Genomic DNA, 21,615 nt, shown 5'->3' with positions numbered 1-21,615 from the left:
ATCATTTTAATGATCTTAATGTTTCTTGTCTGCTGCACTAATTTTTGTGGTCAGAGGCTTGGTGTATCCAGTTAGGGATCAATAACAAAATTGAACAGTTAAACTGAGAAATAAAGAATCACATCAACGGTCAAAATCTTCTGGAATTCCAGAGGCTAAAAGCAAATTAGAAGATCAATTACTAGAAAATTCTGTTCTGTCCTTCGCAATGCCTGTTATTCTAGAAAAATAGACTAGAAACAGAAGCTTCTAATTCTGTCACATGCAGTCTCTCAGAAATGGCATACTGTGCCTTCTGTAAGTCTTCATGAGGTACCTTGCACTGGTTTCCTGTAGTTTTTGAGTTACAAGGATTTAGGAGGTGTTTTTTGACAAGATCTTGTCAATATCTATGGGGATATAGAGAAACATAACCTGAGAATTAGGATTTGAAAGACCAGTTGTGAGTTGGCAGGTCTTGGATCTCATTTAGTGGAACATTACATATGTTTCTGATCCCAGAAAAGCTCTGAAATACTAGTACCCAGACAGAGATAAGAAAATACAGACTCTTTTAGTATTGAGAAGAAAAACAAGTAGAAGAAGAACAAGAAGACAGTCTTGTAGTAATTAAGTAGTAGTAATTAAACTGTCTTTGTCACAGACAGAAACAATCAGACTACAGGTTTTCTACATCAGGGGGTTTTGTCAGCTACTAACCTGAGAGCATGGACAGGACAGGAGAAGTTGTCCAAGATCGCACAGAGAGGAAGAAGGGCAGTCAAGGACCTAGGCACTGACCTTGATCAACACAAGGAGGGAGAAGGGGACACACAAGGCTGAAGAATGGATCCTGGCATTTTGATAGATCCTGGAGCTATCAGAAAACAGAGACCATCTACCTGTTCTGTAAAAGAAATGTAATGTGGGGCACTGGCAATCTTAGCTGGTCCAGGAAAAGGCACAGGTAGCAAAGTTTATCAGCTTTTAACTTTATTAGAGGAGACATCATGATGCTACATTCAGCTTTTTGAGGTACAGTTTCATGCAGTGTTGTAAGTTAAAAACTTGCCAATTGTTCCCTCTTTTCCTTCAGAAAATATAAATACTTTATCTTCTTTATGCTCTTGATGTGATGCAGTTTTTAAGTGGAATGAAAGAAGTAATCAGGGAGGTCATCAGGAGAGGTGGAAAGGTAGGTTCCTTATTAAAATGGTGCATGTAATGTAGTAGAAATCATGACAACAGGCTTTGAAAAGAATCATAACCTGTAAAGCTAATGTGATCTACTGAAATGATTTCTTGGCTTTTCTAGAGTAAGCACTTGACAGCAACATTTTCTAAGAAGACTATTAAAATAATGTTTCTTTTAAAAAGTATTTCTCATATTTTTTAATTCTTTCATCACAATAAACAGAAAGTGAAATATGGATTTTTAGAAAGAGAAGGTGGTATATGTTCAGATATTTAAAAAAAATTTTCTCAGACATAACCTGATATTTAGTGCATAATAAACAGCAATTGTTAACTGCATAAGAAATTATTTCCTTCTGAGTTTCTAAACCCTAAATGATTTCTGATTATTGCTGCACACAAGATTTTTGAGCTCTAGCAGGAGCAGACAGATAATATAATGTCTGATTCATCTCAAATATGAGTTCTTTTGCATTAAATACTATCCAACTTCTGGAGTCATGCTTTACTGAATTGCTATTATTTTAATCTGTGTCTGTATCAAGAGAAATATTTCAAGAGTGTACTGTATTAAATATTTAACACCAATCTATTGCTTGTGCAACTTCAGAGGGTTAGTTAATTTACTTCAGAGATGAATTCGGTTCTTAAGCTTTATTGATTCTTTAAGTTAACAAACAAAAATACACTTAGAGGCCAATAAGAACAATCACAAACATACTTTATTTTATGCATCTTTAAGCAATGAAGGAGAACAGGAAATCAATACAACAGGGCTTCTTGTATGCATAGGAATATCTGGTGGCTGTAGTGAGACACAAATAATTTGCAATACTATACATATAGGTTTTTGCAGTGAAAAATAAGGAGCTCATAAATCTTCTTATTTGGCTGTAATTACATGGCTATTCTTTCCAAAAATAGAATAGCTCATAATGTGTTAAATTTGTATTCATGACAATTCCATTGCTTTTCCATCACCTGCACTTTTTTAATGTCAACACTGGTTATTTTTCTGTAACCTGTGTGCTGACTTAAACATGAGTTAATTCAGGGAAGCCCTGCATGTCCGTGTTCCACAGGCTGACTACAGTGAGCCTTTTCAGGAGTTGGAAACTTTCCCCTTTCTTTTAGGTCTACAGACAGCAAAGTTTCTCTCCCAGCTGCGTGTTCTGGAACCTGCAAAGGCACAGAAATAATCTGCCTCTAATATCACCTCTTCTTTCTACATGGGGCATGACCTGTGGTTCCATTAGGATGTCTGCCTCTAGTCCTGTTTCCTTCCCATGTGGTGGCAACACAAGGGACTCCTTCAAGGCAAAGAAAGAAATGTAGCTAAAAATGTCTTGGGGAGTCAGCAAAGGACAGAGAGGGAAGAAAAGAAATAATTTCCACAGCCTGTGGCTACTTCTAAGAAATGCAGGGAGGAAAGAAGCATGCATGGAAATATATCTCTATATGTGGCTGAATTCTCTCAAGATCATGATGACTGTTATTAGTGTTGCTGCTGTTACTAGTGTGATAGTACCACTACTAAATAAATAGCCTACCTAGCAACAAAAGGCCAGCAAGGTAGATCAACAGTTAATGCATTTTTACCTGCCTGAAGTCCTGTCCAGGAAAAAAAGTATAGCAATTCTTTTATTAATTAGGGAGAATATGTGAAAAGGACAGCTGTTCCCTGGACTCAGCTGTGCACCATCAATCCTGGAAATCAGAGAGACAATTCTTTCCATTCTACCATTTCTTGTGGTCTCTGCCTCATATTTGTATTTGACCTTTCTTAAGTCCCCAAAACGAAAGAAAAATAGGATAGTTTTACATAAAGTCCCAAGTTGCTTTTTTTTTTTTTTTTAATGCATCAGTTCATAGAGTCACACTTATCTAGTCAGACCAAGTTTCTCCTTCTTTCTCTCTCAAATTAGACTTGATGTTTTACATTATTTCTAAGATAACAATTAAACAGAGAGATGGTAAGCCTTGCTTGAATATAGTTTATATAAGTTTCTAAGGATTCCTTCTGCAATACTAAAGACAGGTTCTTCACAATTTACTTTTTGTTTTCAAGTCAAAGACCATTACTTCTATCTCGAGTTGTTAAGAAGCATGGGAGAGGAAGGTGATTTTATTTAGACTTTGTGTGAACATATGTGACAGAATTGAACTAACCACATGGACAGAAGTCTCTGAGCAGATGGCTTCAATTAATCATTAACCTTTCCAGAGACTGGTAAGAGTGGGAGGAGGCCAAGGTTTATACAAACCCACTTCCCTCCCCTTCCTCTATTTTTTCATTTTACAGGGAAAAGAGACAAATGATGTTTAAGAAGGATATGCTGTTATGGGAATGCTGGGGGTGGGGGTGAGCAGGGATCTGACCTAGAATGGACCAGGAAACATTTTTCTAAGAATATTATGAACTTCTAGGAATGAGAGAAGTTGTGAGACAGATGAAGAGATGTCAGCTCTGAATGCTCATATGCAATTTTAAGGATTGTTGCACTACTGTAGTTCTTTTTTCTCTATTTTATGTTGTGATCCATGAGACAACAGTCTGGTGACATCTGGTGTTAATGGTGAGATGTCCTGGGGGAAAGAAGGAATGGAGAAAGGCAAGGATGTAAGACAGCAGTACTTGTTCAGGAGGCTGAAGGGAAGATACATGTCCCTACTCTTCCTCAAGGACAAAAGTGGGTAGGAATAGCAGGCCACATGTAGGTCAAAATACAATGACAATCCCATACTCCATTATTGGTAAGAAAGTTTTTTCCTGTTTCCTTGTAGGCAAACGTGGAGCTCCTGAGGCTGGAACTGTTTCACACTGCCTCTACTTAAGCAATAAACATCTAGGCTACTTGATACTTAGAAGCCTTTTCCCTAAGAACCATAAAAAGCCATCAGGTTACTGTACCCTTGGTCCTGTTATTTGCTTAGCTACTATGTCAGAGGAGATTATAACTTGCCAGAGGACAAACTTTAAGCCCATGAAACTATTCTCTTGAGACAGAAGTATAAAAATCACTCCATACCCTCCTTAGACAGCCTTACAGAAATGTTTAATCTAACACTGAAATGCATGCTGTGAGAATTCATTAACAGTACAGGATCAGAATAAGATGAATGGCTGCTATTTTAGTTTGGCTATAGGGAAGTAAGTGCCCTAGGCTCCAGTGGGCTTTTCACCATTTGAACATGCTATGGTTGATGAATGCAAGGCCCACTGTGTATTATAAGAGAAACCTGGGAAGATAAGGCCAAACCACTAGAGGGAATGGCTAGTTATATTTTGCAGATGAGATCATCTGGCAGAAATGAGAGAACTAGCCCAGAGAAATCTAGGGAGGCCTGGGAAGGAAAACGAAAGACTATTTAAGAACAAAACAAAACAAAAGTTTTGCATAAGGCAAAAAAGTACCATACAGTTACTCTTTTTACTCTGTCAGCAAGTTTGACCCAGCTGATTAAATGTTAAAGTCTTTCTGAAGTGTTGAAGAAGGTTAGTCCAGAGATGTATGACACAGCTGTGCATGAAAAGACTGTGCAAAACAGGCAATGAATGTAAAAATGTTGTGAACATTGCAAAGGGCAATTTTATTTTATTTTTTTTTTCTTAAAGGACATCTCAGCAAAGTGCCAGGATCCAAGCTATCTCAAAAAATATAGACACTGCTGAAATGATCTGGAGAAGTCAAATATATTTGCACTGTTTTTACAGAGAACTGGATATAGACCAAGCTTTCTAGTAACAGAACTTTAAGGGACTTGGGGTGCTGCTGCTAAACTAAACCCCAACTTTATCACTACAGACACCTAGATTGTGTTCACTGCAGCAGTACTATGAAGGAACTTTCCCTAGCTGCAAATTGTAAGTAATTGAATATGTGGAATGAGTCTGAGAACATAATTTTGAACTGATACTAGAAGAATATATGCCTGTAGACAGACAGAATACACAACCTCAGTATAAGCACCTTTCATGCAAAAAGACTTGACAGTGTGTCTAACTGGGACTAGGAGGAAAATCACATTCATGGCTGCAGGCTTAAATAGAGTCTGTGCATAGGGCAGTCTCAACTTTAAAATGATACTTATTAATGATAACTTCCACAGCAGTGTATCTTAAAGCCTGCAGGAAATCAGCAGATGAGACACCCAGAGAAAGTACTATAGAAAGCTATGATCAGGGCTTTGTCAGAAGAAAAAGCTATACACAGCCAGAAATAAAGGTAAGAGTTCTTAATTTTATGATTGTTGACAAGTCCTCTGAGCCCACTGCTTTTCCTGGTACTACAGCTATAAGACACTCTTTGTGGCTCCTCTTCTGTCCTCTCCTTGTCATTCCTACTGTCTCTATCCTTCTATTCTGTGACTCCTGTCAGCTGACCTTCTGACTTTCAGCTTTCTCCATTATCAAATCTCAGCTGTTAAAAGGATCTTCTTTTCCTTGTTTGTTTGTCTCTCCTACTGGCTTTGTTGTTTAACTGAAAATACTATTTTAACTTGAATGTGTGCCAAAATTACACTGCAAAGTTAAAAAGCGTCTTTCAAGTAAAAGGGAATTCTCAGGGAAACAATGTACCTCCAGTAAAATAACTGGGTTTTTTCAACCGCTACATTCTAACATGTAAATACATGAGGCAGTTACAAAACAATTTTTATGTACTTAAAAACTGTAATGAGATCTTTGGATCCATTAGAGATGTAGTATGAATCTGTAAGCAATTAATAACATAGCCACTCATAAAGAACCTAACAGAGGATTTGACATGTCAGTTTGTACTTTGAAACCATTATGATGGCTTAACAGATACAGTAAAGAAACTTTACAGAGCATGTGCAATTATTAAGTTTCAAATCTTAAGAGGCTATAATGCTTCCTTGTAGTTCAGGAAAAGCTGAAATTACCTATAGCACACTCAAATCTGATGACACAGAAATTAGTGGAGTGGGAAGTAATGATGGCAATAGAGACAGAGTGATCTTCACTTATGAAGGTGAACCTATTTAAGTGGTGTGTTTATAATACAATTTTATATAAAGTCATACATAAAATTATGCGCATAGAACTGAGAGTGAAAGGCATAAAATGAGTGTTCAGAAACACTGTAATGGTGAAAAGGATTTAAGACGTAAGGTAGACAGTCATCCACAACTTCAAGAATATGCTCTATGAAGCCATGTATTAATCTTTGATAGTTAGGCAGTGGGATAGCCAGAAAAGTGGGTTAACACACTTTTTTTAATGACAGCAATGACAATAGTCCTGCAATGATGTTCATGTGCCTAGTACTGATGTTTCAAAAAGGGTGATCTTCGAAAATGACAATGAACCCTAGCTACTTGTCTTCTGAACTAAGTGCTGGAATACAATTTACAAAGATTTGGTTTACAGAGATGGGTTTATGAAAGGCAGGTTCTGCTTGACAAACCTGATCTCCTTCTATGACAGGGTGACCTGCTTATTGGATGAGGGAAAGGTTGTGGATGTTGTTTACCTTGACTTTAGCAAGGCCTTTGACACCATTTCCCGCAGCATTCTCCTGGTAAAACTGGCTGCTCGTGGCTTGGATGGGCACACACTTTGCTGGGTAAAAAACTGTCTGGATGGCCGGGCCCAAAGAGTTGTGGTGAACTGAGTTAAATCCAGTTGGCGGCCGGTCACGAGTGGTGTCCCCCAGGGCTCAGTGTTGGGGCCACTCCTGTTTAACATCTTTATCGATGATCTAGACGAGGGGATTGAGTGTACCCTCAGTCAGTTTACAGATGACACCAAGTTGGGTGGGAGTGTTGATCTGCTCGAGGGTAGGGAGGCTCTGCAGAGAGACCTGGACAGGCTGGAGCCATGGGCTGAGGCCAGCTGGGGCAGGGGTCTGCCCTTGGGCCACAACAACCCCCAGCAGCGCTACAGGCTTGGGGAGGAGTGGCTGGAGAGCTGCCAGTCAGAGAGGGACCTGGGGGTGTTGATTGACAGCCGGCTGAACAGGAGCCAGCAGTGTGCCCAGGGGGCCAAGAAGGCCAATGGCATCCTGGCTTGTGTCAGCAATAGCGTGGCCAGCAGGGACAGGGAAGGGATCTGACCCCTGTACTGGCACTGGTGAGGCTGCACCTCGATTCCTGTGTTCAGTTTTGGGCTCCTCACTACAAAAAGGACATTGAATGACTCGAGCGTGTCCAGAGTAGGGCAATGAAGCTGGTGCAGGGTCTGGAGCACAGGTCGTTCGAGGAGCGGCTGAGGGAACTGGGGGTGTTTAGTCTGGAGAAGAGGAGGCTGAGGGGAGACCTCATCACCCTCTACAGCTACATGAAAGGAGGGTGCAGAGAGCTGGGGATGAGTCTCTTGAACCAACTAATAAGCCATAGGACAAGAGGGAATGGCCTCAAATTGCACCAGGGAAGGTTTAGACTGGAAAGATTAGGAGGGATTTCTTGAGAGGACAGGTTGTTAGGCATTGGAATGGGCTGCCCAGGGAGGTGGTGGAGTCCCCATCCCTGGAGGTGTTTAAGAGTTGGGTCGACATAGCGCTGAGGGATATGGTGTAGTTGGTAAGTGTCAGTGTTAGGTTAATGGTTGGACTGGATGATCTTCAAAGTCCTTTCTAACCTAGCTGATTATGTGATTCTGTGAAATTCTGGGCTTGTGATTGCAGATTAACAGTTGTACTGACTGTTGGTCAAATGAAATGATCATACAATGCTCTGTCATATCTGTGGAATGAATCAACCAAAGGAATTCAGATCCTGATGCTGGTTTCTGTGAGATGATAGCAGCTCTGTATAAGGAACTCCAGTAGCCTCACTAAGAAGTATTATCTGGGAGAAGTAAACTCTTTCCAGACACTTAACTGCCTTCAAATACTTTGAGAGGGAGTTTTGGAATCTGAAGTTGTGTTGCTTTAAATATAAGCATATCCTGAATAACTCCTCTCTAAATATGCACAGAAACATTAATTATTATGAATAAAACTCAAATATGCAAAGCACTAATGTCAGAGGGAACTGATATGAAACATTCAAAGGAGGTGCTATTTTGAGTCTTTTTTCCCCTTTGACCTTTACATTTAGAATGGGTGAAAATAATTATTGAAAAAAAAAATCATTTCTGGAGCAAAATATAGAAATTTTAACTGAAGAGCATCTCTGCATAAGTATGGATTGTTTCAAAACAGATAAATAGAAGTTTATGTGGTTGCTCTGCTATCTGTATGAAAGTTAAAGATCTTTCAAGGGAAAAGGGTTTATAGGAAAAGCAAGAAGAAAGTTTTGGTTTTAAGACCTTGGCACTGTATAAAATACTTTTGTATTAATTCAACTGAAGATCCATTTCAGATCCTTGATACAGACAACCTAATCAATACCTGTATGGATCTAGAGCTTAACATAAAATAATCCTCAAAACCAACTAAAAAGTAACCACAATGTAATAACAGGCTTATTTAAACACAAAGTTTAGGCCAGTTAGCAACCAAATAATGTTGGTGAGTGCATGCTGAATTCTAGGAATATGCTTAAATCTATCCTTGATCTGCAAAGTGTTCAGGTGGATGACATTTCATTGCGGTGCTTGAGACCTGGTCATGTGCCTGTATACTTTGTTGGACAGAATTTTCATTAACAGCACCATTGCTATCAGCCACTTTATTATTAAAGATTTCTCTGGTCTTCTTATGAACAGTCAAAACAGCTTTTTTGCTTTTTTTTGCTTTTTTTTTTTTTTTTTTTTTTTTTTCCCGTTCAACCACTTTCTCCCAGTTGACCTATCATCCTTTGACTTATGGACATCAGGTCTTAACATGGATACAAAGGGGAAAACAAGGACCTAGGTGAGAGTTTTTCAATTAACACTAAATATTTTATTCGATTGTTCTGCATTTTTCCCCCTCCCCCCAAACCAAAACATGAATCAAATGAACAATTTCATGCAGTGTGCTATAATCACAAGGTTGCTACAGAAAGAAGAAATGGGGGAAACCTGCTCAATGCTGTCATTGTGCGCTTTATTTTTAATTTGAACTTTCCTATGTGTATTAATTTCCTAGTAACATCCATATTCAAAACTGCCTAGCAGATAAATAATGATCTTAGAATTTTTTATCTAAACACAAATAGAGACATATAAATTGTTCCTGTCCCTCCTCATACAAGATAACTGCATCAGATCTCTGTCGCTTAGTGCCTTCATGGAGGCAATGTGCATCACAACCTCTGTTTCATTCAGTCACACTCATACCTACAACTTCTACCTGTTGAACAGCAAAGAGAACCATGGCTCAGCCTCAGGTTTATTTTTCCTATTAGATTGTGGGATAAATCCTGTGTGTGAGTCTTTCAAATATTGAGACAATCTAAGACTTCTTCTAGGGCTTGGCAAAGTAACAAACCAAGCTTACAAAGTGGTTTTGGCCACCCTTACAGATTCATTCATTGACTGAATTAGCCCTCAGAATGTTTCAGTGGTAATAGTTTACAGCATGTATAACACAGTCTCAGGCTATCAGCATGTCTGAAGTCCCAAACGAGATCAAAGCTACTTCCTCTAGTGTGGTCAATACTTGAAACCTTTGAATACTAAAGAAGCAGCAGACAGACACAGTGAAATCAGACCACATCTCCAATGTGGGCTTAAAAGACAGGAACCTCTCAGATATTTGTTTTCTCACTGGCCAGTATCACACAACTTCCCTATTAAGCAAAAAATGGGTCATTGTTATGGTGTGTTTGGACAAACATTTTCAAAGGACAGACATAAAATAGAAGAATGCTTTCATTTTCACAATACTTTTATCCTCTATGTAGTAGTAGTAGTAGTTCATCACCAATCTGGAGTGGAAGCAGACAGAAACTCCAGGTGATAATATTTTAAAAAGGAAAACCATATGAGGGTAGCAATCACATCTAACAAAATCAAAATTAAGCGATTAGACACCGAAAACTCAGTGTCAAAATCCTCAAGAAAGCTGAACCAAGCTAACTTCTCAGGGTTGTCAGAAAATTTAATCTTGCCCTTTCTTCATTTTTTTGTGTGGTTTTTTGGTTTTGTTTTTTTTTGTTTTGTTTTTGTTTTTTTTTTTTTGTCTCTACTGTTCAGGTAGTCATAAGAGATGATGCAAGTGATGGGGACAGGATTAAGAAGCTGAGGGCAAAATACTGTAGGTCGTAGGATGTGACAAACAGAACCTCGAGCCTGTCTTTGGTGTCTTGGGAAACATCATTAGATGAGGGTTCTGAGGAAGTCCTGAAACACAAATTCAGTGGGTTGCAAGAACTCAGGGATTTTTACCAGAATCATGTTTTCTGTACGCAGACCTGTAACCCTTTCTAAGTAGGCTGTATTAATTCCTCTATCCACATTTCAATTCATGTAGATGGGGACCTAGTTAATCAAGGATATATGGATTTCAGTGTTTCAGTAGCTGGTATAATATGAAGCCCATTCAAACACTGCATCTGAAAGCTTGCACTTAAACTTTTCTAAACAGCCTACTTGCAGCCAGACCAGGAGCCTTCTAAGGAAAAAAGTCTCTTCCTGATTCAACATTAATCATGGATGTGAAAGAGTACCTGGAAGTTGAACAAAGGAAAAGTTATTCAACTTTTTTCTAACTTCAGAAACATGTTTTATTTGCCTAACTTGTCTTTATTTTTTTATAAACAGGATTCCTGGCTCCCAAATGTAATCTTGTAACCAGCAGTTGATATTCATAAAAACCAAAACACTATCTCCCAAGCAGTAGTTTAGTGTTTATTAATAAACTGTTTTATCCAAAAGACACAGAAGAGGAAAACCCCACTACGTACTTAATGTTTAGTCTCTTATGTATATCTGCCTCTTCTTAGGCCTCTGTGCTTACACTATCTGGGTTTAATATAGGTTTGTTTTTTTTTTTCAAAACTGAAAATAACTTGATTTGTTCTGTTAGGAATTCATATAAAAATAGATAAAGCCAGGACAATTATATGCTTAAATGGCATGGTACTCATGGATTAGTGGACTCTAATGACATAGAAAGGGTAAGACAAAAGTGGTATCAATACTGTAAAAGATTCACACTTGCACCTCCTGGGGCAGTCTGAGACTCTTCCCTCCCACACACTTCCTCCCTCTGATCACCATGCATTTCTGCTGGAAATTAGTTTATTTTGAAACCTCCAGTGTTTAAGTTTTAGCAGAATTTATAACCTCCACAGCAGAAGAGCAAGCACAGATGTTGCTGGTGTTGCTCCACACCTTAGAATTGGCATATATAAAAAAAAACCCTCCTGCCTCATTGCGATGAGACTTGGGGTCCTGTGCTGACATTATCCTGTATTCAAAGGCTGAATTAAAAATGATCACTTAATTTATTTAGGTTACTTTTCATTGAAACTGTATTTACAAATCATGGAGATGTGTAAACACTTGCTGGATTTCTGTCCAAAATGGCACTGATAGAGTTCGCTACACTTGTAGTCTCCTCTGCTGTTTCTTGTCTAGGTAGAAGAAAATCCTCTTCACAGGGCTTGAGTAACAGATGTAACTCACAGAAGAGATTTCATGACATTAGAGTGGCTACAAGCAATGCCAAAGATGAAGGGATGACCCGCATCTAATGAAGTGGTGCAGAACACACTTTATTGAAGTCTCCATTTTCCCTATCTTTGCTTCTTCTGGTTTGGGTTTTTTTGTTTGTTCTTGGTGTTTTGTTACTATTTGGGGGTGGTGGTGGTGGTGGGGGTTGTTCAAACATGGTTGAAAAAGGAGCACAAATTAAGGTCAAAAAAGGGTCAGCAAGAACTAAGGTCCTCTGCATACTTATAGTTTTAGTCAATACATTTGCACCTGTGATATATAGAAAGATGTGTTAGAGCATGGATGCAGGAATCAGGAAACCTAGTGTTTTGACATCCCCATTCCCATGGTATTGTATGTCATAGGATAAGAGAGTAAAGTGAGGCAAAATGACATTTAAAAACTGGCATGAGACCTAACATCCTAGAACTAAATAGTGGTTCTCCAATTTCTTCTTTACAAAGGACACTACATGATCAGTCTCTTCTCTGTACAGAACAGTTTAAAAATTGTCTTATAGAAGCACCCTAATGACTAGGAAGTAATATAGCCATTGTTTGTGTCAGAAATTCATATGTCTCATAGGTTACAAGTTTGCTTCTGATGAGGGCAAACTGAACATGTCATACCAGTTCATTCTTTAGCAATCAGACCACAAGGCAGGCAAACTTCAGAATTGATTCTTCTGTACTATGGCTGTGCACTTCTGGTCATTTTGGTGTTCCTGATATTTATATGGTGTTCTTTGTGTGAAAAAAAAGCTATAAAGTATTTATTAAGTAGATATAATATTCAGCAATCTCTTTCCCAAAGAATTTGCAATTTTAGTATGCAAACAGTAGCAAAAAAATACATAGTGTTTGAAACAAAGCAGTATTTTTTACAATTAATTAAATTACCTCTTCCTTTTTTTCAGTAACATTGATAAAATGCTCAGTATTGAACAACAAAATAAATTGTTATGCTACTTGATTTTGATTTAAAAAATTCTGTGAAGTGGGTAGCTAACTAAGCAGTTGATCTTGGAAAACTACCCTTAGAAGGTAATGATGGCCAAATTCCTTCTCCTTTGGAAAGAGAAAAATTATACTTCTAGAGAAGTATGTACTTCTGTGTATATGTGAATGATTTTCCTGAATAAGTGCTATGAGAGGTAGCTCCAGGATTGCACACTTTACAATGGTTAATACTAGTGATTTTATATACATTTATATTCCATAATTTATTGTTAGCTGTTCATTTTGAACTAAAGCTAAAGACAGATATTTATCATACCTCATTAGAAAGTCACCAAAGATTTTGTGGCACTATCATTCCTTTAATTAATTGCAGAAACTAGTCAGAAAAAGGCAGTTCAGAAAAACACAGTATTATACACAAATGATATTTCACAAATGACATTAAACAGAAAAGTACCTGCAGTTTCTTAATGTGACTCAGCTGTTGTCCAGAAAAAAAAAAAAATCCAATTTAAAATAAATTTTTGAAAGATAAAAGTGAATACACTCCCTCTGAAGATAAAATCACTGTAGTAAATAGGCAGAGGAATGTGTGCTATTGCTGTATGATTTCTTTCCAAATCTTTGACACTCAGAAAAATCTTTCCCAAAGAAGCAAGTTTGGAAATGATTTGAGTATTGCTGCTTCTTGGTTCAGTGAAAATGCTGGCACAACCCCTGAACAGTGCTGGCTTCCATTTTGTGTTTCCTGGGCACTTCAAGGGCTGCTTAATCAGAATTAAATGTCCCAGAGGAACAGATGAAGTAGCCTGTCTGGTCGTTCTGTCTTTAAACTATTTGTTAATCTTGTTAAACTAGTTGCACTAATAAACTCTTTTCAGTAGATGAGGATAAATCCACTTCTATAGGTTTTTGATTACTTATAAATATGTCATCTTCCAACAGGAAATGAATTTAGGTCAAATTGTGCATTACCTGACTTTATGTTACTATGTTATGTCCACAGAGAACAAGAGGTGTGTTTCCACACACAGATTTGCAAGGTAATGATTTTATAGGCAGCTTTATTCTTTCTAGCAGCACTTCCACTGAAGTTAGGTCACAGACCATCTGAAGTTCCTAAACCATCAAAAACTTGACCTTCTCATGCAATAAAAACCACAAGTGCATGCAAAACCCAAACCAAATTACAACATATGCAAAACACTTACAAGCATGCCATGCCACCTCAGAAAGAACAATGATTTGGCTTCCACAGCACAAACAGAAAGAGAGAGAGAACAATTCTGGGAGGACAATGAAAAGAGAGTGAGGTTTTTTCCTTAGCTGCCAATTCCTGACATAGGTGGGTTGGAAATAAATTTTTAGGAGGTCATAAAGGAGGGTGACAGGTATTCATTTGCTGTGGTGTTAGCATGTGGTAGGTGAAATTCTGTCCCAGATTCTGTCCCCCCTGTACCTGGGCTTACATTTGGACCCAGTGTGACATCCACTCTACCCTCCACCTCTCTACAGCCTGACCCATCAGGTGTCTGTCACTCCTTCCTTTGTTCCTGCTGTCTCATTCCACAGTCTGACCTGCCTTAGCTGACCTCATTAAGGGCCAGGCCAGGGATGTAAAGCCCTTTTCTCTCTTTTGCCATTCGCATGTGGAGTTGGAAAAGAGGCACAAGATAAGCCAACTCACCACAGACCTCATCAGTGGTGATCAGTAAAAGAGGCAACTGGCCTGTCTAACTCTTTACCTCCACCTTATTTCATGGCTATAGGACCTTAGGAGACTCACGTAACTCACTGCTGATAAAGGCTTATTAGCCCCATTCTGCTGTCTAGAGTCAGCTATACCGTGTCACAGCAGGAGCATCTGTCCCTCCCAGTGAGTGCTAGTATAGCTCACATGGGAGCTCACAAATTAACTGGAGAGCACTGTGTAACATACTGGAAGAGTTTTATGAGGACCAAAGTAAGCCAGATTCACCAGACCCTTCACTGAAGCTCAAAGCAATGCTGATTTTGCAGTCCTTACTGAAAGCAAAAAGTAAGCAAATTTTCCTGGGTTTTGGTTACAGCATCAGAGCTCAAGGTAGCCAACTCTAGATGCAACTAATTCAGATATCATCCATCTGCATGGACTGTTCTCAGCTGCAGTATAAATTATATTTCATCTGTCTATACCACAAATCTTATAGTGCAAATATAAAAGTATGACTGATAAATACTGGCTGATGAGTTAAACTTTCCAGCAAGTCTTTTATCTTCAACAGCTTTCTAAAAATCTCACAAACATCACACTATATCTATAACTCTGAAACAATATTATATAGCGGTCTCATCCAAGTAATTCCCCAAGTATTTTTCACCAAGTAATTTGTAAATGTTAGTTTCCACTGTGGCTCAGTCATCTAGTTTTACTGCGCCCCACTGGCACTGCTATAATCCTCTTCCACCGTGAATCCCCTAAAACACTTCAAATTGTGCAAATGGTTTTCCTTTCAGTCCAGCTTTAGAAATAGAGAATGTTCTTCCGAAAGCCCCCAGAGCTAAGACATAATATAAGCAGTTGTAGAAACAGCACAGCCAGGGATTGTATCTTTTCTTAGGTTTACAGACTTCTTATCAGAAGTTTTGTAAGAAAATGTGACTTTTTCAGCGAGTTGTATTATATTTACCTAATACATTTTTCTTATTTTTAAAAAGACTATGTAAATTATAGTGTCTTAAAGGCCTCTTCTATTACATTGCAACCTCTCAGAGAAAACTAACAGTCTAAGGAGAGGTACAATGCAGCTTCACAAAAGCCCTTTTTCTGGGTTCCAAACAAGACTGTGAAGTTGTCCTCTTAGCACTCCTTCAAATTCATTTTGACTCCCAAAGCACAGTTTATTTCTAGAAAGAAAAAATAACAAGGAATAAATGTGAAGAGAAAATAAAAAAGGTTGAGAAAAGGAAGGAGATTCTGAAAAAGGAAAATAAGTACTTCACTGATAGAGATCAACAGCAAAAACACACATTAAAATTATTTAAGACAGAAGTTTAGCTGACATCACTGTGGATCTAAGATACATGTAAAGCAAAATTAAAGTTTTACTTCAGTGTTTGTGTGGGATGTGTTAAGCAATGGCAATTAAAAGAAAGTGTTTTCTTTGGATATGTAGTAAGTGGTGTCCTTTTTCCTCCATTCCAAGCAGCTTATGAATGTGACTATCTCACCCATTTTCTATCTGAGAAGCTGACAATCAAGTTTCCATGTTTTACTTCTTGCCATGGTTTACAACTTTAGTGATATTGTCAGCTATCTTCCTCTGTGCTCAGGTAAGTTTCACTGCTATAAAAATTTTCAGGATGACGCCCAAGTATGCATTTTAGAAATGCTGTCTAGCTTTTCTCCAAGTATAACACCATTTTTAAAGTTACATTATTTATTTTTGTGGGTTGCTCTGTTATTTCATGCTATAGTTTTTCACAGGAATACCATCTCACCCCCGTGATTTACTGCAGTGTAAGTCCCAGCTTTCTCCTCTTTTCCTCTGGCAGTGCCATACCTTCTTCTGCTCTAAGGAGTAGCCTCTGGATACCCATTTCCTTTTTCTCTCATGAAGTGGCATACAGTGATAACAAAACACTTGGCTTATACATTTCAACTATCATATTTATTCTTAGGTACTCTAAAGAACAGTGTGTCTGCCTCCAGCTTCACATCTCTAAACATCATACTCCTCCTTTAGTAAATTCTCAGTCCCACAGAAATATCCTATTATATGTTTGATTGCTGCCCAGCAGTACCTAGGCCTTGCAGAGTGAGAAGAACCTGTCAGGAAGTTGAAACTTCTGCAAATTAGAGAATCTTGTCAGCACTAGTAATTATTATTAACAATAGAATGAATGATAGCAGTACTGAAGAGGATTACTCTTGATTAGTGTCAAAAAAGACTTTTGCCTGACCAAACTGACTGCAAAGACATAGTCAACATCTTTGTTAATGGTTTGTTAAAAAAATAAACAATGGTTAAATTAATTTCTTGCATTTACATTCTATTTTGAAAAAATACGCGATGGAGTCCAGCATCACAGAAGAGCTAGATTACAGCTGCAGAAAGGTGTGCTTGTGTGCCTGTGTGATTCCAGTTTCAGTTGACTACTACAAATCTCTTCTGAAGTGAGGAGCAAAACAAAATGGTCAGCAAGAAGAGTCATGTGATTGAAGTCTATTAAGTCAAAGTTAGTTATATTAACCACATTTCTGCATACATTTTTACATTTTTTGTATTTACCTCCTCTAGGTTTTATGACCATTTTCCCAGGCAGGCAAGATGCAGGAAACTCATTAAGCCAACTGACAGGTACAGTGAAATTGGTTAGACACAAAGTCCCCTTAGTCATTTCAAAGACACTGTTTGTTATTACTACAAGTTAAGTAAAACAGTTTCAGATAGCAGTAGGACTTCAGGGTTGACTTTGACCTCTCTCAGTTATGCAAACTGATTGTATATAGTACATCCATTATTGACAAATAGGCGATTTTGTCAGCATCAATGAAAAAGAAGAAATTTATTAGATATAACATGACGATAAAAATATAGCTGAGTTCTGGGGATGGCATACTGGACTTCTCTCCTGACTCAGAATCTGGAAGGGGATATTAACTAGAGAACTTCTTTCCCTTTGATTTTATTCCTTTGATATCAATTCATTCTGAGCAAGTTGGACCCAATTCTGTAGGTCAGTTTCAATTAATAGTTGAACAGATGAAGTTTCACATGTTACTTAAATCTGTAAAAATATTCTATTTTACTCTTAAGCATAGGTGCCTCAGGTTTCAGAGGTCATCATAAAGCAGTTGTTTTTTTTCTAACTTTTCTTGTTTTGAGGGAGGGAAGCCAGAAGAAAATTGCCTTTTCCTTATTAGAAAGCACATGAAGCTGTAACTTCTCAATAGATAATTGTCTGGTAATGAAAAGTACAAGTATACTTGTTTAGGTGATGAGTGGCTCTGGAAGCTCTGTCTGCTTTGGCTTCCACAGAACTATAAAGCGCTAAATACCTTTATTTATGTGCTTACATGAATGAAAAAAAACAGAGCAATTAAAATTAAGACCTTTTAATTTGTTCACAGAATAGTTATTGAGAGATACTTTTAAAATCTGTGATGGCTCAAAAAAGAAATAAGATCTGAATCCTGCTTGTAACTTCCTGACATGGATACCACACAAATGAAAATGTATTATTTGTCGCCCAGACAATTAAAATTACAAGGGCTGGTACTTGTGAAGAAAAAGCTGGGGAAGGAAAAATATAAATCAGATATTCCTTGACAAAGTCTTTGAATAAAAGAACTTGTGTCAACAAATCTGAACTACATTTACGACCCTGTTAGAGATTATGCCAGTTCAACGGCCAAAGGTATAGTTCTTAACCCACAACAAAGTTACTTATTAACCCAAGTGCAAACCTGTACATGATGATACTTTATAACTTTCTCAATAACACATCTGCAGCCAGCAACTTAAAAACCTCTTTCTGACATAGCAATGATTGAAACCATTAACTAACCTCAAATTCCACTTTTCCCCCTTCAATTTATAAATGTATTATAAATAAGATTAACAAAAGTAGTTGCAATTACAAATACAGTCAAATGAGCATATCTGGTGATGGCCCAAGTCAGTCCTGAACTCAACCCATTAACATATCAATATTTTTAGCTATTGTCTCTGCTGAAATAGTATACTCGCTAATATTTTGCTGATCTCTCTCAACAAAATGTCATTAAGCCACTATGACTAAAGATATTGCAAATTCAGAGAGGTATTCAGTAGAGATAAATATAATCAGCCAGGAACAGCCTCTTCCCAGAGGGTCTGCAAGTAAGGACCTTCTTCCACAGGTATAGAAATGACAATATTCTGAAAATTGTACAAGACAAACAGTATAGTCAGTTTGCTGCCCTAAAGTGCTTTCTGTATTAGAGTGGCACTTGTGGGGCAGGTGTGAAACAGTGTGGCTAGGCAACACAGCTGATTTATAAATAGGAGACTGCTACCTGCCTAAACAAAATTAGAGGCAAGTGCTATAAGCATCTATTATCAGTTAAAAACCACCCCACTAATCTAGTTCCAGCAGAAAGCTATGTTGGCACTAAAAACCCTGTGTACAAATCTAGGAGCACAAATTAAAATTACTTAAGCTTCCCTACATGGTATATAGTGGGCTTTTGCTAGACTACTACTATTATTCTCTTGAAATTTGGCCTCCTGTTTTTCAGTCTAACACAGAGCTGAAAGTCTGTAGCAATAATAGCAGACTACCTAAAGATAAATCACTGTTATTTCATAGTTCCAATTAAAAATGCTGGTTTTTTGTTTTTTTTTTTTTTAAATGAGAACTGACAGGACACAGTATCATGATTTACTGCCATTTATTTGAATCTGTCTGTCACCTTATGACTTATGAACATTTTTATAGCATAAGCAGACTAAATAAACATACATATTAAAGGAGACAAACAAATACACACATTTCAATAAACTGGGAAAAAGACCTGCCATGATCCCATGACCCAAAATAATACAGCTTTCATAAACTGAAAAGAACTACATTTTGGATAAAATCTGTTTTCAAAGTGGAATTTCTGGAAAATTCCCTTAGCTACATCAACCCAGTGTTGTGATTAAACTGAAATAAAACAGATTTCTACTGTATGAGGAGAGTTACTACCTGAAAGATACAGATCTCTAATAGCTCAGAAAGAGTAATATGAAACAATATTTTCACTGGAAAAGAAGAGTCAGTAGTACAGTTCTTTAATAAAAATAAGAGGAATTTTTGATTTAAAGTTGTTACTTATCCTCTCATTAAAATACAAGTATTCAGGAAATGAGTAGCAAAGCTACTAGACTTTCTGACTGATGACACACTCATATGACCTATCTGTGAAGATAAGGACTTCTGACTGTTTACTAACAGGAACTGTTTACTGTTAGTTACAAATTACCTGTGACCGTTTTTTTTTTGTTTTTCAGGGTATGCAACAATGAATTACAAGTCAGAATGAAATGAATAAAACCTTAAAAATATTTTTTCAAGTATGTTAGGACAATCTTGTTCATCCACTATTAAACGAATGCTTTGAAAGTAAAAAAATACCTGAAAAGACAGTATCTACTTACAGGAAAATTATCTTACATATAGTTGCCAGAAAGGCATATTCTCCTCCCTATCTAAAGCAATTCAATCTATGAAGTCATAAAACCTTCTGAGTGTCTTACTGTCGGGAACACAGGTGATGTAGGGAGAAAACAACATGTAGAGATTTAGAAGTACATCAACAGGACAGTAGCGAAAGAAAGTCAGTCAATCGTCAAAATGAAAACATGTCTGCTGAGTCAATTGCTACTAAATACAACTTTTCATTGTACTGGTAGATAAAAAACTGGACATGAGCCGGCAGTGTGCACTCACAACCCAGAAAGTCAACTGCATCCTGGGCTGCATGAAAAGAAGCACGGCTAGGAGATCAATGGAGGTGATTCTCCCCCTCTACTCTGCTCTCATATGTCCCCACCTAGAGTACTGTGTTTAGCTCTGGTGTCCTCAGTACAGGGAAGACATGGACCTGTTGGAGTGGGTCCAGAGGAGGGACCCAAAAATTATCAAGAGGGCTGGAACACCTCTCCTGTGAGGAAAGGCTGAGAGTTGGGGTTGTTCAATCTAAATACAAGAAGGCTCCAGGGAGACCTTATTGCCACCTTTAAATACTTAAAGGGTGCTTATAAGAAAGATGGGGACAAACTTTTTAATAGGGCCTGTTGTGGTAGGACAAGGGGTAATGGGTTTAAACTAAAAGAAGGTAGATTCAGACCAGATATTAGGATGACATTTTTTATGATGAGGATGGTGAAACACTGGAACAGGTTGCTCAGAGAGGTGGTACATGACCCATCCCTGAAAACATTCGAGGTCAGTTTGGTCAGCGCTCTGAGCAACCCCATCTAGTTGAAGATGACGTTTAAAAGTCCTTTCCAACCCATACTATTCTATGCTTCTATGATTTGCATCTTCCTAGGCAAAATAAGGACATTTTTAAACCACAGAGAGTTTTACTCCACGCATTAACTGTGACAATCAGGTCAAAAAATCCCACCATCTTGCTCAGAAAACATGCAACTCATGTCCAACAGGAAACAGCACAATCCATTTATTTCAACAATGTAATTGTTCATGACAAACAAGAGTGTATTTATAACACTGAACAGTGATCAAGGCTCTTTTCTCCTGTTTCAGGACACAAGACATTTCTATCACATTGATGTTGGAGACAGTGAATTAGGCACATTGAAAACAAGTGGTTTCACTGCTCTCACAGATTGTGGCTAAGTTCTCTCCCTTCCCATTGCTGAAAGTTTATCCTCTAATAAGTAATTCTCAAGACATCTTGCAATAGGAAGCATTCATGAATGAAAGCATTAATAAATGTTTCCTATTGCAGGGACCACTAGGAATTCTTTACTATAATTATAAGGAGTTTACAGACCTTTATTAGTAACATAAAACCCCCCAAATTTGCTTTTTCTTAACATACTATTCTGCTCCTTTTCAAAACATCACAGCAGACAACTAAACACTAGCATGAAACAGAGCAAATGACCCTGTATGTACTTACCATGTACCACATGCTTGGCCACTTGGGATCATTGAAATAAGTGGATTGGGTACCACCAGGCTTATAATCCCTCTTTATCCTTCTTTTAACCACCTGCTGTTGTATCCACTCCACCTGCCAACAAGGAAAACATATGGGAAGTGTTAGGGTTCCGTGGAGATTATCAAGAAATGTGTGAAATCTTGGGAAGTTTCCCATTACCATAGTCCAAGACATATTTCATGTTAAAGACTTCATTTTGGCAGTGGGAAAGCACAGCTCACCTTGGCATACTGTTC

The 21,615-nt window shown here is 37.8% G+C and overlaps 1 protein-coding gene across 4 annotated transcripts in view; it reads right to left on the bottom strand.

Moving 5' to 3' along the window:
• The window catches only part of PCSK5 (proprotein convertase subtilisin/kexin type 5), a 245,810-nt gene that overhangs the window by 176,688 nt on the left and 47,507 nt on the right, over window positions 1-21,615 (bottom strand). For all 4 annotated transcript variants that reach the window (XM_026866351.1, XM_026866352.1, XM_026866353.1 and 1 more), the window contains exon 3: window positions 21,338-21,451. In XM_026866351.1, the coding sequence (XP_026722152.1) occupies window positions 21,338-21,451 (114 nt within the window). The remainder of the gene's footprint in view (window positions 1-21,337; window positions 21,452-21,615) is intronic.

The sequence above is a fragment of the Athene cunicularia genome (assembly GCF_003259725.1).
Source record: "Athene cunicularia isolate RWA chromosome Z unlocalized genomic scaffold, athCun1 chrZ_part2, whole genome shotgun sequence".
NCBI classification, from domain to species: domain Eukaryota; kingdom Metazoa; phylum Chordata; class Aves; order Strigiformes; family Strigidae; genus Athene; species Athene cunicularia.
Note: the sequence above shows the minus strand (reverse complement) of the source record. Positions and strands in the feature narration are given on the sequence as shown.